The sequence below is a fragment of the Anoplopoma fimbria genome, chromosome 15 (genome assembly GCF_027596085.1).
Source record: "Anoplopoma fimbria isolate UVic2021 breed Golden Eagle Sablefish chromosome 15, Afim_UVic_2022, whole genome shotgun sequence".
NCBI lineage: Eukaryota > Metazoa > Chordata > Actinopteri > Perciformes > Anoplopomatidae > Anoplopoma > Anoplopoma fimbria.
In genome coordinates this window covers 19,152,067-19,169,419 of record NC_072463.1, presented here as the reverse complement: position 1 = coordinate 19,169,419, position 17,353 = coordinate 19,152,067, and the positions used below count along the sequence as shown (strand labels likewise).

Below are 17,353 nucleotides of genomic sequence, written 5' to 3'. Positions count from 1 at the left end.
GTATGGTCTTATTATGATATTTGACAGAAAGTGAATGGACATTCTGATACACTGCATTTGTTTTTGTGTCTGACTTTCTGCTCTTGTTCCTAACAGTCTGACTATGAGCTCGAAATCTTCCAACTGCGAGGTGAGCATGCTGTCTCGATATCACACCTGGAAGGAGTCATTGCTAAGATGCAAAAAGACAAGGGGTATAATACAGGCCAGGAGCGGGGCGAGCTCCGTGACGTCGCGGTGTCCACAGCAGACGATGACCTGACACCCAAGACCTTCCGCACCGTGAGTATCCAGACGGACAGGGAGACCTTCATAAAGAGCCCTGAGGGGGGCGGGCCCGCTCAAAGCCCCAACCAGAACGTGCCGAAAAAACTCAACTTGGACTCCATCGGACTAAATCTAAAAGGTGAAACAGCCCCAGGCCCTCCTGGACCACCCCCACCCCCGCCACCTCCTCCCCCTCTCCCACCAGGCTTCTCAGGACCACCACCTCCTCAGGACCACCACCCCTCTCCCACCGAGCTTCTCAGGACCACCACCTCCTCCCCCTCTCCCACCGAGCTTCTCAGGACCACCACCTCCTCCCCCTCTCCCACCGAGCTTCTCAGGACCACCACCTCCTCCTCCTCTTCCCCCTTTGCCAGGCAGCACTGGAGCACCGCCGCCACCACCTCCACTCCCCGGAGGTGGTCCGCCACCCCCACCGCCTCCCCCTCCCCTTCCTGGCCTACCTGGTGCTGGTCCACCTCCTCCTCCCCCTCCTCCCGGCGGAGGCATGCCACCTCCTCCGCCTATGGGTGGCTTCGGTTTCTTCCATAAGGTGGAGAAGGCCCCACGGAAGGTTGCCATTGAGCCAGCGTGTCCAATGAAGCCTCTGTACTGGACCAGGATTCAGATAGAGGACAACAAGTATGTGGAACGTTGTTTAAATTCCCTCATATTGATGATTGTGGTTGATTACACCTTGGGTCATATTTTCAGCGTTTTGGCCATCATTTCAGTTTGTAATAATAACTTTATACTCAGCAGGTTAATGAGAAATCCAAGGCAAAGGGTAAAATAATTTCCTAAACTTTCCATTGTAAACATCTATCTCAGTTTACAGACTGTATTCCTGGTTCTACTTTGACCTACCGTACTTACCATAATTAGGGATTATTGACCACATTTCAGTGGTCCTCACTTTGGTTTTTACCAGCAATTACAGTTGTGTAGATAATCTGGTGTAACTGCTGACTTGTTTACAACCTCTCTGATCATCTGACCCCTCATTTCTTGCGCCATTGTACTTCAAAGTAGAGCTGTTACTGTGGTGTATGCCATATTATTATAGGTTATAAAAATGATGGCCAAAACTTAAAAAATAAGACTATAATAAATTGCAGTGATTAAAACACTAGTGGTTCACAGAAATCATATCATGGCTTCTCACACTTTCATTTCTTTTTCCTGAACTAAATTAAAACCCAAGGCTACAGAAAGTCCAGGCCTAGGGTTACCTCAGTTCCTGTTTGTATTTATTAAATATTACCGTAATGATTGATAAAATAACTTGATTTTCATCCGTGATTGTTGGGTGGATTAGTGCAGAATGTCATCAAAGTAGGGTTAAAAATTGTTATCCAAGAGCTAGTGACGCTCTAGGCTACATTGGCCCTTGTTTAATGGGGTCTTAGTTTGGCCCTGAACACTCCTGTTCAAAGAGATATTAAAGATATGGTTGGTGCACACTGTAAGTGGATTATCCAGCCCATTTACAGTGAATGTGGTTACTGCCTGAGTGCCAGGACTCCCAGCTTTATGGCCTTGTATTTCCATGGCTGGATTAGCGGGGGGAAACTGAGTTTGTGGTTTTCTCTCTCTCTCTCTCTCTCTCTCTCTCTCTCTCTCTCTCTCTCTCTCTCTCTCTCTCTCTCTCTCTCTCTCTCTCTCTCTCTCTCTCTCTCTCTCTCTCTCTCTGGTCCTGGCTGGAGGACGGACTGACTACACTGCAGCAGTTTCAAGTCAGCTATAAATTTAACTGTAAAGGGCCAAGTTAAGGGGCATTAAATGGGTCAGATGTTTAACTATAGCTGGATCAGCTGTGGGATCTCTGTTAATGGTGTGAGGTTCTGAGTTATGAGGGGGTCTGAATGTAAGCCGAAACAAAAAGTATTGTTAGCAGAATGCAGACATATTTTCTCTTGGAGCTGCATAAAGAAAAGGGAACAGAGTTTTACGGGGATTCAAACTCAATTATTGTCATAATCTGGTCAATTAGAAAGTAGTCTTGCATGGAAATATTTCTTAGGGTTTGGATGTAATTTTCTTTTCCAAGCTAGTTTCCTGCACAGTTGGGTTGAGAATCAGAGGCTGTTCATTGTACTTATTTTCACGAGCGCAATATCGAAGGCAGATTTCATATCAGCATCATTATGTCTTCAACAAAAAAACTCTTGGCTGCCCCAGATGAAAACTCTCCCCACTGCAATAGGAGGCCAACTGCATGCAGAAACAATTGGACTTACTCAACCCTAATTGAGTCACTGGCAATGCACTTGATTGTTCTGATATTCAAGCCATGATCAAGCTGCCAGCTCTTGTTAGTGTGCTCTCTGAAGGTTCTATCTGTCACTGCGAATGGGCCTCAATTTGGGGAGATTGACCTGCCAGTCTTATGAGCTCACAGATGAGATGTAATGTCGATAAACAATGAGCTAAGACGTGTGATAAGATAATAGGAAACTAGTAGTTAGGCATGTGCAGCGTATTATAGGTGTCATTCCTTATTTTGTGACTGTCTCTTGATGTCCGTATTATTAATACACTGAGGGAAGGAAAGCATAGTCAGATGTGATGATAATAGCAACAGAGTGCTTAAATCCTGAACATCCTCTTGACTTTAGACACTACTTGTTCTCATTCTGCCTCTGTTTGTTTTTTCCATGTTACTCGGCAACTTCTGAAACACAACATCGCCTCCCGTATTCTGGTCTATTTGCTGGAAATGATCCTTTATTACAGAAACAAGCTTGTCTTAAACTTTTGTTATTTTTATCACCTCCCTCATAAACAGTGCTTTTTTATAACATTGAGATTGTCAGCAATTGCTGCCAAGTTTTTGTCGGACAGAGAAATGGAAAATGAAAAGCATCGGGCAGGTTGAGTAAACATTAAATAAGCTTCCACAAATAGAGCACACAATTTGTTTAGCTCAACTGGCCTGTGATCAGCTGTCATTGTGAGTCTGAGTTTCAGTGTAGATGCATGGATTTAAGTTAAAACAGCATTTAAATAAATCACAAATTCAAACTTCTCTTCATTTTCCAGCAACAACACACTCTGGGGTTCTCTGGAGGAACCAAACATTGTTGACGCCAATGAGTTTGAGAATCTTTTTGCCAAGGCCACGCTGCAGGCGAAGAAGAAGCCTCTGTCCGACACCTATGAGAAGAAAGCCAAAACTAAGAAGGTGAGTCAGTTGCTCCACACACTCCTCCTCAGTTTGGGTTACTTCTACTCATTGTCTCAGTTTTTCCTTGACGTTGAATGTGTGGAACGCACAATTAATCGTTTTTGTTTAGTTTTTTGCATATGATGTTTATCTTGTGCACTTTGTCTCTTTCTGCGGCCTCCTGAAGGCGGTGTGAGCACGCTTTCTTATCAAGCTTTGTTTGAAAAACACTTTTTTGTATGCTGTTTATGTTCAATCTTAAATTAAGAAAGAAATAAGAGGGGATCCAGTAAGAAATGGATTGTGCCTCCAGACTGTTGCCTACAGTGACCAGATCTTGCACATCAGTTTATTTTCATTCCCTTGCTTTGTTGTTTTCTCAGGGCAAACCAAGCTAACAGTCCAAGATTGTAACTTCGGTACGGGTTCAGAATGATGTTGGTTTTTTTCCATCTCTACAAGCCTCAAAGTTTAGTTTTTATGGATGAAACCAGTTGAGAAAGTCAGCAAAGATGTGCCTATGCCAGATTGATCTACTGTCCCAACCCACCAAAGACACACTTGTTGATGTCTTGTCAAATGCTGCAAGCTCTGCACCTCTGCTGCAGCCAGAGCCGTGTCAGCATCTTGGCTGACTCGTGGTCTTCTCTGTGGCGTCCAAGGAGTTAAAAATCGGCCAAAGAACCAGACTGTCCCCTCTAAATCCATACGAATCCACTATTCTGATCAATTTCTTAAGGCTCCACTCTGCTCCAGAGGGTGTGTGCGTGTGTGTGTGTGTGTGTGTGTGTGTGTGTGTGTGTGTGTGTGTGTGTGTGTGTGTGTGTGTGTGTGTGTGTGTGTGTGTGTGTGTGTGTGTGTGTGCGTGTGCGTGTGTGTGTTCTTCTGTCCTTGATCTCCATCCTTAGATCTCTCCATTCAGTCTGGTCACTCTGAAGCGGCAAACTGTCCAACATTTGATCCAACCCCGATCGAGACACAAATCTTGCCAACTGTCTCCTGTCTGGGCTTACATCAGCCTGGAAGAGGTTTGACCCCCACTAATGACAAGACTGTTGAGACAAATTAATAGCAATCCCAAAAACTCCATGTCCAACATAACATTAGGGTTTTTTTTGTAATTTGAGAGAAGAGCTCATTTTATCTAGATATTGTACACTGGCTGTGGCTGATATCTATGTTTAGATATTTTGTCCCCTGCTGTGATGAGACAGAAGTCTTATATTTAATATCAAGGTCTGTGTTTAGAGCCAGCGAGAGCATTCGGAGTCCAACTCTAAGATTAAAGAGGGGAAGTGACTGTGTGAAAGGCATGGTTGTTGTCAGCCCGCTTACCAGTCCAACTCCGTGGAATGTTCTTCACAATAAAAAAGAAGTTGTTTACTTCGTCATTTTTTTTTATCCTCGAAAGTTTATACTCTGAGTTATAAGGAGAGAAATCATTTGAGAGACAAATCCTCTGAATCATCAGCTGATAATGACTTCCAAGAAGTTCAGCTGGTCCATGTGTGGGGAAAGAGAGAGAAACTGGGATGAGAGCCGTGTTAGAGACTAGGGGCTATGAGTTGAAGACGAATGGATCCTAAAAGTGCACTGAATGTGGGATAAAAGTAAGTAAGAAAAAGTGCATGACTTTTCTTATTTAGATTTTTTACAATTACAGCCATTGTCCAAGCATTTTATCCCTATTTTTGCCCATCACAACTTCCCAGAGCCGTGTTGACATCTTGAAATGTATAGCTTCGTCAGACTAACAGTCCAATAACCAAAGTTAGTAAATTAACTATCATAGAATACTAAGAAAAATATGGGAATTATTAACTTAAATAAATTACTTTGAAAAGATGAATCCCTTGTCAAAATAGTTGCAGATTCATTTTCTGACAATTAAAAAAGTGAATTACTGTCGGTCATTAGTTTTAACTCTAGTTAATATCTAGTACCAACTGTCACTGGAGATATTGACAATGTAATAAAACAAATAAGTGTTTTTTTGACAATTCTTCTCTTAGCATCCATATAAATACTGCTGCTTGTACACTTCTCTGTAAGTGCAGTAGGGAGTCTCTTGGTAGATCTTATTCACCTTTTCCTCCTAATTTGTCTCTTTAGAGTCTTCTTAGTGTGAGTCTCATAAGTTTGAAGGAATTCCTGCTAAGGCTAGAGTTCGGGGCTGCCAGACCATTGTCTCTGTCCCCCTGCAGAACTCCTGATACCAGTGGACACTCATGCAGACTACCAGCCTCCTCAGCACAGAATTCAGTGATAATGTTACCACTGAATCTGTATATGTATCCGTGAGAGGGAGAAAGTGGGTTTCAATTACCTTGTTTATTTGTTTCTGTGTGTGTGTTGTGTGTGTGTGTGTGTTGTGTGTGTGATGACGGCACGTCCTTGCGAGTCATTATGCACTTGCTCAGAAAGTGTTGCCAGATCATGCTAACACCACAGCCGCGGGGCTGTGTGCGGCGAGAGGAGATGAGTGGGAGGGAATGGAATGTGTGTGTACATTATGCATATTAGCCACTTCCCCACTTTCCAACAACTCCACACGCCAGAAGTTGAAACTCGGGGGATGCAGCCGATGCCTACATGAGTAAGTTAATCTTTATCATGTGTGCCACAGAAAAAAAATCAAAGCCTTTGTTTACTCTGGAGCCCTTCTCTCTCTGCTGATTAGCATATCAAAGCGGAGGAGATGACATGGAAGAGAGCTCTCCCACCCGAGCAGACCAGACTGGACCAGGGGTATAATTGCAGGCATGTGGCTCCGCTCCACTGGCTAGAGGAGGCAAGGAAGACAGGGCACCTATAGGAGAGGTGGTGGTGGTGGTGGTGGGGGGGGATGAGCATGTCGGTGCATTCTTGATTGAGGGATTAGAAGGGAGGGAGAGGTGGATGAAGATAAAGGAAATCAATCGAGCTGATTACGCTGTTGAGTGCGTACGCGAGCAAATATGCACATCAGTAAACACAAAAACAGCAATTTCCTCTAGCCACATCAATCAAACCCGTATCAAGTTTATACGTAGCGGATCTCCTTAAACAAACATCAGCTTTAACCGGTTTATAGGGATGACTTATGAGCAATCACGGTGCGTTTATTAAAGACATATTTGAAGCTGTGGCTATGACGTGGGGGAGTGGGTGTAAGATTAACACCGCTGGGTGAGACTGGGGTTGCTGGGTGTTTCGTAGGTGGTTATTGATGGGAAGTCTTGATCCAGTTGTTATTTTAACATCTGCCCGGGTGATTCCAGACAGATAGTCAGACAGACAGTCACCGCGGAGCAGGCTGGCCGCTCAGCCGTGGTTGTGTAAACTATCCTCTCGGCTCTGGACCAGCATCACCCTGCCTAGCTCGCCTAACATCAGCCACCTGCTTCAGCTCAAGCTGCCGACACTCCCGTTGTCTCCCTCCATCTTTTGGTTTATTTTCTTAGGCCGCTCGCTTTTTTCACCCTCTCCTTTCTCCTCTTTCCTTTTGACCCGTCTGTGTAATCCAAGTGTAAGTGAAAGCCTCAGAGTTCCTTTTTTTGTCCACAGGAGGGAGCCGTTAACTATCGGTGTCTACCTGTCTCAGCATCAGCATCACACGGCTCCCTCCGCTCGCCCGAGCCGTTAGCGGCTCTGAAACCAAGCATCCAGCATCAGTTGTCTTTTCTCATTAACGTAACTGTTTAGGCTAATTGGCGAGTTCTGCAGCCACAGCGAGCGGGGAAAGGGTTCCTGGGCTGCTTTTAGTGTGGACTGTCCAAAGTGGTTAATTAGAGGTGTTGGGAAAGCCTGGTGCTCAGCCTTCTCAAGTCCCCAGAGTGGGAGATCCCCAGTGATCCAGGTAATAGAGCTGGAAGCAGCATGGCACCCACTAACGCCCTGTAATGCAATACCCACTTCTAAGGCTTCTGCTCTCCAGCTCCCACTGGACGGCCCAGTAGCCGACAACGCCATAATACCTAATGAAGAAGCCTGACACATTAACTTTTAGAGCGGGGCTTTACCTTGCCAAAACTTGCTCTGGCTTTACGGCTAATTCAGTCATAAGTAATTGTGACCATGTGTAGGCACAAATAAAAATCCTGTGAATTTATAGTTTGTTATAAAAAGCTTGCTCTTCTAGACTGTCCTTTTATGGTGCCACTTTTGCCTTTGTACTTTCACTGCGACTTCATATTTTTTGATTATATCTCACACATGTTCTTCGGTAAACTGGAGGAGGCGCTTTTCTGTTTGACTTTGCTCCCTCATTGATGTAACTTGACAAAGTGTGTCCCGGATATGCATGCGTGCTCCGCACCTCCCAGTCGTTTGCATCACGATGATGGGTTATGACAACGTGTGTTGATTAGTCTGGTCGTTTGGGTCAACCCAGATGATTCCCAGGCTGCTTAGACTAACTGCTGCTTCAGGCTCTCTCAGTCCAGCTCATCATCTATCATCTGCTTCCACAGCCAGGGGAAGTGACTAAGTGATTTTCAGCTGGCCTCTCATCGCAGAAAATGAACTTTTTGTTCACCATCTGTTCCGCAGTTTGTTTAACGCCTGTGTTTAAATAATAGCGTTGGTGATAAACATTGGTGTGAAGAAATCTGAGCTATACATTGGAGTAAAGATAAGACACCATATTAGATTTGAAAGTAATTGATAGTAATATTATTTAAAATTTGAAACCAACATCAAACAATGTGATTAATAGTAGTAGTTAATGTACATAAATTATGTTGTTCTCTGAATAAAGGGTCACCACCCTGTAACCTAAACAAAAATATAATTAATTTAAGTTATGGCAATCAGCTCAAGCCCAACTTACTTAAATGCAGACTCTGGGTTTTACACTTAACCCCCTTTAATACTCTTGGGATTTTAATAATATGAATCCATTTGTTTTCTGTTTTTTCCAGATTATCAAGCTGCTGGATTCAAAGCGTTCACAAGCAGTCGGCATCCTCATATCGAGCCTGCATCTGGAGATGAAGGACATTCAGCAAGGTGAAAAAAAAATTCTGATGACAGTCTGTTCAACATGACAAGATGCTTGTGCTCAGTATGATTTAATTTTAATCTCTCTCTTTTAGATTAAACAGCAATAAACTGAATTTACAGTTCCGTTTCACAATAAATTGAGGATGACTCCTGATGAAATGCAGATGGGAGTTATTTTTAGAGATGAGATAGCGAGCCCTGCAGCAGAGAATAATTTCCAACCGCTTGACAACTACTAATTTGTAACTAGAGACACTTTTTCTTAATTTGTGTTTCAAGTGAAACGTGGAGGGTTTTTTTCAATAATCATGTTGGGAAAGAAAAATGCCATGATTTGTCAAAATGTGAGACGGCAACACTGGGATAAAAGCAGCCTTTATTTTTTTCTGTCAGGCTGCTTGAAGTCCCTCCTGCACTGGTTAAAATCAAATAGCCATTTCTTTCATTTGAGGAGCTGAGCTGAGTGGATTGATTGCATGTTTGGTTGTTATACAGAAAAAGCAGGAGCGTGTGTGTGTGTGTAATAAACACATAATATGTGGGTTAGGGACAGCGTAGATGGGCCAGGAATTGGTCCTGTCCTGGGACTGTGGCGGAGAGAGTCTGCCGCCTGCTAGTCTGAGCATGCGGCCAGCAGATCTGTTTATTGTAGCCAGTGACGGTTTCCACAAGCCTAATGGGACTGACACCCCACTAATGATCTAAGCATGTACAAAACCACCTTCCACAGTTAGCAGACACTGCGCTACCACATAAAACCACCTCAAACACAAGCCAAACAGCACATAGCACCAGGACACCGCTTTTTTTTTTTTTTTCTTTTTCTCTCTGTTCCAGTGTCAGCTTGTAGAGGTGGTTTGGTAAAACACCCAGCGTGAGGCTGCTTCCTTGTGCCATAATGGGGCTTGTATGTGAAATGGACAATTTGAATCTTGACAATGAAGGACAGCACCTTAACAAGCACTTCTAAGGGCTCGAGTCCCTGGCCTCGCCTGCTTGCCTCCCCTTTGTTGCCAAATTAAAAGGACATGGGACATGTAATGTAATTAGAGCTACTAGGGAGGGAGAGAGGGAGGAAAAGGAGGGGAGGAGAGAAGGTAGCACTCTGGTGGAGGGAGAGAGGGGGTCAACTGCACCCGCCTGGCTGGGGGACCTCAAGGGCCACCATGGTTCAAGAGCAAGGGGAGGCTCCCCCCCCCCCCACACACACACACACACACACACACACACACACACACACACACACACACACACACACACACCACCTCACCACACGCACACATACACATGTTCACACACCACACATGCCCTTCCACACCAAAGCCGATGAGTGAAAAGTGGAAGGAGAGGGTGTGAGGCGGTTGGCAGGCAGGCTTTGATCTGTCGGTGTGGAGAGATATCCGGCTCCCCCTCGGATCAGAGTGCTCCTGTGCACACTGGAGCAGACCCCCCTTTGGTGTGTGATTGACGGCTGCATGGCTGAGGGACTGAATAATCCACTCTAATAAGATGTAGGAAATGGACCTCCAGGGTTCTCTCTGATCCAGACATTGGGACCACATTGACAACTCTTTTGCAACAGGAACAGCTGGGAACCAGAATGCACCTAACATTACCTTGTTAGGCTGGAAGCAGTGTGTGTTTGAAAAGATGAGGGGTGAACGGTTAAAAAAAGTATGATACAAAAACTGCACTTTTTTTACTCTACTTAAACTTGATTTACTACCTCAAAAATGTTTTTCAAAAAACTGAAATGCCATGTGTTTAGAGTATCATACAGGAGTTTTGCCAGTAGCCTACAGATTTAACAAAATCCTGATTTTCATCCTAATTTAAATTAAGTAGACAAGAGAGTTATTAAAACAAGACTATACTCAAAACATGGAAAAAAAACAATTTCCTCTTGAAAATTAAATGTTTAGCAGTAAATTACATTCTCTCAGCACACTCATGTTTTAACTGTAGTTGGTCCTACTTGGTCTGCAAGGGCCTACATTATGGTTATTTTTGCAAACTCTTGCTGCTGTGTAACTTGTGTGACATTAACTACTGTTAAAATAAATTTACCAACATTGCGTATTTGTCACTTGTTATCACAGTGGCTGTTAGCAAGAAAGTTACCCAGTGTTGCTTTAATATTTGCATGTTAAGAAGCGAATGTAATGTTAGCTAATGTTAACAAACTTTAGCTTTATTTTGCTGTGTAACAGATGTTGTGCTACTGTTACAATGCATTTTACCATTTCCTGTCCTTGAATAATTGTCATTTGTGGCCACAATAAGGGTTATTTAGCAAAAGTGAGTTTAAAGGGTTCTTATGTTTGTACTGAGAAACTAATCTAATGCTAGCTAAGTTAGCAAACTTGAGCTAGCTTTTCACGATGACATTACTGAAGTCAGTTTTTGACTTCTCTCTACTTTTTCTACTGTCACACTATGCTTTACTATTCAAAGCTTTGCTGTAATTGTCACATGTAACAATTAACAGTGGCTGTTGTTCAAAAGTTACACTTTGGTTTCCCTTTAAGTATTTCTTTTCAGTCTTTAGTTTTGGACACATTTCGATAACGATCTGATCCCTACTCAGAAAGTAAAGAGGTTTGATACCAGGGCCTTTATAGCACTGAATACATTTACAGTGTAGCTGTTACTGCATCAGTTCTTGGTCGTGGGGACAGTGAAACTTTGTCACATTTAGTGACTGATATGAGAGCAGTAGGTGGTGTGTAGCCCTCCTCAGCTGACACCAACCAGAAAAGCTGCACTGGAGCCATCCCTCCCGTTGTGTCCTCCTCCCCTCCCCCCTCACCGAGCCATAAACCTGTGACACCTCTCAGACACAGAGCAGGAGTCACTCTCTCTTTTCTTGCACTTTCGTTATTACAGTTTGAGTCAAGCTAGACAAACATGCAGCCTGTAAGCGAACGCAGGTCAAGAAACTTCTTTCTTTATCAGATCAGATCTAAATTGGAGATATCTTTGCCAGCCTTTATTGACCCCCTTCTCTCTTTCTCTGCATGCTCTATTTCTCTCATGGCGCACTTTCTCCTGTGTAGCTCTAAAAAACATTAGTCAGCTGTGGTGGTTTTAACTGTGTGCCCAGAGGTAAAGCAATTTCAGGCTTGCTGTTTTGAGCCAGTGCTCAGCATTCATGGTCTCAGACCCAGCATGGCCACACTGCCAGCTTCACAAACTCTAGCTAATATTTGAAACTAGGTGTATAATTCAACTCCCATGGTTATTGAATGATGTGGTTGTTCGTGCAGGTTTGGTGCAGTAGTTAGAGTGAGTAGACACAACTGGGTTTAAGTCAAATATTGCTCTCTTTTCCTTTTTTAGCTCTCATAAAATCTATTGTATGTCTAACAAATAGTCATACTCACAACTGTAATGTTTTATTAACCAAAGTTTAACAAAATGACCGGGCTGTCATGAGTTTACCTTCCTAGTCGGAAAATCAAGTTTGTTCTTCTAGTGCTGGCAGCACTTAAAAGGGAGCATGCTTTGGCCAAGATCTTATCCATTTATTAGACTGACTGCTTATAATGAATATCTTCACTGTTCCAGCTGTTCTCACTGTGGACAACTCTGTGGTGGACTTGGAGACCATTGAGGCTTTATATGAAAATGTAAGTATGAAGGAGCACTCTCTCTGTGGTAATAAAAAAAGAAGATAACATAAGGCTGTAAAGTCAACAACAGCTTTAAAGACAATAGAGAAAACCCTTTTATTTTTATTGCTACAAATTGGTTTCTCTATGGTTTGCCTGTTATTGTCAGTCCAAATATTTATTTTTTTTCATGTTACATCTTGCACCGCAAGACTTCTACTGGATGTCATTCTCTTTGTGAAAGTATTTATCTGTGTTTATATACATATTGATTTTGGACTTTGTGTTGTGATGTTCACAGAGGGCCACGAGTGACGAGCTGGCCAGGATAGCAAAACATTACGAGAATTCTAAAGAGGAAGAAGTCAAACTGCTGGACAAACCTGAGCAGTAAGATCGCTTCTACAAAAATGTTTTATCAAATGTTTGAAAATTATACATTCATAAGTAATTATAAACTTGCTAATATTAACCAGAGAAATTAATGCAAGTTCAGGTTTTGAGTTTAGTTCAGTATGTATTTGCCTTATATTTCACCCAATTTAGCTAGATTTAATTAATTTACATGGGTTGCTAAAATGTCTCAGTGCACCTCTGTGATCATTTTTTGAAAATAAACCTGAAATTATTTCAGTATTATTAAATATTATTATTATAATTTTTGATCTACAGTAATTAGATAGGAAAGGGGATGCAGCAGAGGGGCTGCAGATTAGATTTGAACCCCAGTTTTTAGCATTTATTTGTCAGATTTTTTGTACTTATAGGCAATTATGGCCAACATTTACACATCGGGGCATAATTTGTCTATTTCCTCTTTATTAAGCCTTTATTTTTTTATAAAGTCTCTCCAACCATGTGTGTGGGAAAACATATGCATTAATGAACATTGCTTCAGTAGTTTCTGTCAGGGTTAAGTAGTCCTGGCCTGTTAACGAGGCCTGGACCCAGCGGTGACGCTCAGCCTGGCCTTCCTATTTCCGTATTTGACTCGAGCTGTCACTACGGCTGCCCGGGTCGTCCCTACTCAGTATCTACCTCCATCAGCAGGGCCTAATCACTCAGGATGTTACCGCTCCCCTCCCCTCTGACACGGCACTGTTTACATAAGTCGTCCCACATCAGGCCGGAGCTACCTTTGATCAGTCTCTGTGCGCCGCTCGCTGCTCTCCCTCCGTCCGACCCCGCGGACCTTTCAAACCCAGCCGAGCAGCGCCGCTCATGACTATCAGCTGCCCGTGAACGGCAACACTGACTCAGACGGCCTGCATGGGGAAGCACAGCCTGCCAAGGACCCAAAATAGTTCTTCCTGTTAGACATTTTGTTTAATTCTGTCATAACACATCACACCCCATTCTCTTCCACCGCCTCCTCCTGCCCTTTTGTTTTCCAGGTTTCTCTATGAGCTCTCCCAGATTCCCGACTTCGCGGGCCGATCCCACTGCATCATCTTCCAGTCAGTATTCCTTGATACCATCTCCTCCGTTCGTCGGAAGGTAGAGATCATCTCGAATGTCAGCAAAGTAAGAACATCAATTCAACAAACAGTGCTTCAGAAAAATGTCATCAAGCTGTGTGAAGGTTTACTAACTAAGGCTGTGTGTGTGTGTGTGTGTGTGTGTTATGTGTCAGGAGCTGTTGGAGTGTAATAGCTTGCGGGATGTAATGGGTCTTGTTCTGGCCTTTGGGAACTATATGAACGGTGGGAACAGGACAAGAGGTCAGGCTGATGGCTTCGCACTGGAGATCCTCCCCAAACTAAAGGACGTCAAGAGCAGGGTAACACACTAATCTTACAATTTCACACGTAAGCTAAATAGGCCCATATAATCAAACCGCAATGATATCTCAATATGTAGAATATATTTTTAAAGTATGAATGTCATTTTATCTTCAGGACAATCGTATGAACCTGGTGGATTATGTGGTTTTATACTATCTGCGTAATTTTGACAAGGTAAGGCAACGTCAATCAAAATCACACAATTTTACACTCTTACACTATTAAACATTAACATCTGTCACTCATCACTCATATACTTTAATATGTGATCCACTGTTCCAGCATGCCGGCACAGAAAAGAGTGAGTTCCCCATGCCGGAGCCTCAGGAGTTCTTCCAGGCTGGTCAGGTTAAGTTTGAAGACCTCAGTAAGGACATCAGGAAGCTGAAGAAGGATCTGACTGGTAGGACATGTCCTGTTGTATGAAGTACATTCATTTTCACTGTGGATGTCGAGGCTCAAACTGCTCACCACATTGCATTTAAGTGCCTATAGGTCACATTTTGTTTCAGTGCAGATCAGTCAGCGTAAATGTATACAGTGCCATCTTTCACCGGTGCAGTTTGTATGTAAATCCCATGTACTCTTCCTGCCCTGTGCAGAGAGGTTTGATGGTGCATTCAGGACATTGGATGGCCTGAGGCGACTTTCCCCCGTTACCAGACGTTGTATCTCTTAACAGCCGTGTCATCATAACACCGCAACCTCTCCCCTTTAAGGACCAGTGACTGAGCACCAAAGAATCATCTACATTTGTTTTTTTTTTGCTGTCCCTTTTAAAAGCAGGAGTAAAATCCAAAAAGCAAACACCAGCCCATTGATAAAGCATAAGAGTCCCAATTGGCGGATAAATAAGTGGAACCCCATTTTGATGTTCTGTGCTCAAAGTGTCGTGGGCGCCGAGCCACTCAGTAACCCAGCCAGTCAGTCTTGGCCAGGGCCATGCGGAGGTTAAAGGCGATGCCCCCCAGTGCCCCTGGTGTCTGTGGTTATTTAAATCAACCAATAATACGGCATATGAAAGCAATTAGATATGCTCCGCAGCTCTCCCCTACGTTTTTTAGATCGCTGTTAAAGCCCTCTCCTCTCTGACCCGGGGGAAAAATACAAAGAGTCTACTAAAGTACCCAGACCCACCTCAAGCTGTCACTCATTTATTAGGAAAAATGGAAGACCTGAAGACAATAAATGCAACACAAGGGCCCTCGTATTTGATCTCTGCTGCAGCGCAGTCTGGCACAGTAGTCCTCGGGGGTATTGGCATCACAGGGCGAGCGTCGGATTCTGGATGTTTGGTGAGCTCCACCTCTGACTCCCACCATTTTTATCCTCTCCAGCCGCCAGGAATAAATATTTATGCCCGGCTATTATAAACCAGCCTTAAGAAAGCAAGTGGTCTTGATTATAACGCTAACACAGATCACTTCCATCCACATTGGGAGTTGTGTCTGACACCGAGAGGCCAACCCTGAATCACACTCTGGTTTACTGACTCTGTTTGACTGAGACCAGCCAGGCTGCCTGCCCCTCACCTGATCCTGAGGTGGCGACTGCAGTGGTCGGCGGTGTCTCGCCCTCCAGGCTTGGGTCAAAGGTCAGGAGACTCTATGCTAGCAGTCTCTCCTAACTTATCCTTCTCCTCAGACAGCGTCAGTGTGTGCTTGTCTCATACAAATCTCAGCTTACTGTCTTTTAAATTGGCACAGAAGTGTGTTTGCAGACGTAATGAAGCGTGTGTGCGTGCGCGTGTGCGTGTGCGTGTGTGTGTGTGTGCGTGCGTGCGCGTGCAGCGTTTAGTCATCAGTGATGCTCAGTGGCGGGTCCTGGTCTGCTTGTCTGCCCTCTCCTTCACTGGCTTGTGCCGAAACATGATCCACTTTTGATGGGGCTTCCTGTTTGGGGAGAGGGTGATGACCTCTCTCTGTGCTCCTCTCAGGGGGAGAGGGATGAGTGGGAGGCCACGGGTCCCCAACCTACTGTAGGACTCTGGGCTCCTATAAAGACATATAAACCTTCTGTTCTGTTTCTGACTCAAATCACGTAGAATAGTGCAATTAGCTTCGGAATCCAGCACCCAAACCAAAGATTAAGCTTATGTTTAAAAACGCCAGCTCTATCACAAGGATGTGTTAATGCTGATGAATTTTCAGACCAGTGAGCGCCTACATAAAGATCCCTTTAACTGCCGCGTAATTGGACTGGACAGAGAGGCAGGGACGCTACCGAATGAAATAGGATCAAATAAAAAGAAACAGTCAGAGCTCATTTGCTGCTCAGGGGAGTTTAGTGTTTCACAGAAGGCCTGGCCCAGGTTAGGCATTCATCACCGTGGCAAATCAGACAGTGTCCTGATTTTAAATGGCCTTAAATGTCAGGTTCAGGCAGGGCCTTTAGCCTGAGGTCTGTTTTACGACTGAGGCTCCTCTCTGAACGGGATGTGTGGAGGCGTGCTGAGGTACAGTCACTACTCATCTGAGCAAAACACACAAAACAAACGCTGAATGTTTCTTAATTTGTGATTTAAACTCAATAATAAAAGACTCTTCACGCATTGAGCTAGTATGACGATAATGGATAAATAATGTGCTGACTAATCATAGCATTCTCTGGTGAGGCAGCAGGGAGGGATTTTAATGCTCACAGCATCCACATTTTAGCAAGAGTTTATTCTCCACCTCATATTCTAAATCCTGCCTCATGTTTCTACTTGTCAGAACAGTATTCTTCAGCTAAAATTTAGGTGAAGGGTTTAGTGTGACGGATACGGGTTGATTTATGAGGAGCGGAGAGAGTGTCTTACCTTTCTTATAGAGGCAGTCTCTGGCCTCACAGAGGGGAAAGAGCCTCATACAGTAGAAATGGGGGACAGTCTGCTGGGATTGGAGATCATTTGGGATCAGTGAGATAATTTCACTCTCCAGGTATAAATAACACGAATATACCAGGGCTAGGGCACTGAACTGGTTTAACCTCTGATAAAAACATTCTCCCAAAATGTTATTTTTACACCAGGGCATAAGGTTTTCCATCTGATTCTGCATACTTGTTAAATTGAAAGTAACAATTGTAACAGTTGGAACTGTAGTTCAGCTGGCAACTGAACTTTTTAAACAAAAAAAAAGGACTCAACTGTCTATTATCATGTGTTTATCTGCCTGCTGGTTTGCTCCCTCAGTGTTTTAAAAAAAAAAAAAGAATCCAGAGCTACAGAGACGAGAGTGGGCGTGTCGTTTTCCGAGACAGAATCGTCACACAACAGGTCCCCTCATCTTGTGGTGCTCCGCAGGCTCCCCATCCACTGTTTAAGCATTTTCTCTAGTCCACACACACAGTGACGCATTGTCTTGGTGTGCTGTGATTTCCTTGGTAGCTGGAGAACCGGCTCTTTCTCACTGTGGTAAAATCATAAACGCATATTGACATCAAAGTCACCCATCTTTTGCAAAACCACACGGTAAATCATGGCTGGTTTGTTTGTTTTTCTTTCCCGTTAACTCCACCACTGCCCCCAATTTACCCACAGCTGTTGTCATGTAACTTCG

General features: G+C 43.8%; 1 protein-coding gene across 1 annotated transcript in view; it reads left to right on the top strand.

Moving 5' to 3' along the window:
- Nucleotides 1–17,353, top strand: part of LOC129103710 (formin-like) — a 37,850-nt gene that overhangs the window by 5,983 nt on the left and 14,514 nt on the right. The window contains exons 5-14 of the mRNA XM_054614297.1: nucleotides 97–496; nucleotides 567–909; nucleotides 3,310–3,451; nucleotides 8,335–8,422; nucleotides 11,984–12,045; nucleotides 12,329–12,417; nucleotides 13,422–13,551; nucleotides 13,661–13,807; nucleotides 13,926–13,985; nucleotides 14,094–14,214. Of these exons, the coding sequence (XP_054470272.1) occupies nucleotides 97–496; nucleotides 567–909; nucleotides 3,310–3,451; nucleotides 8,335–8,422; nucleotides 11,984–12,045; nucleotides 12,329–12,417; nucleotides 13,422–13,551; nucleotides 13,661–13,807; nucleotides 13,926–13,985; nucleotides 14,094–14,214 (1,582 nt within the window). The remainder of the gene's footprint in view (nucleotides 1–96; nucleotides 497–566; nucleotides 910–3,309; nucleotides 3,452–8,334; nucleotides 8,423–11,983; nucleotides 12,046–12,328; nucleotides 12,418–13,421; nucleotides 13,552–13,660; nucleotides 13,808–13,925; nucleotides 13,986–14,093; nucleotides 14,215–17,353) is intronic.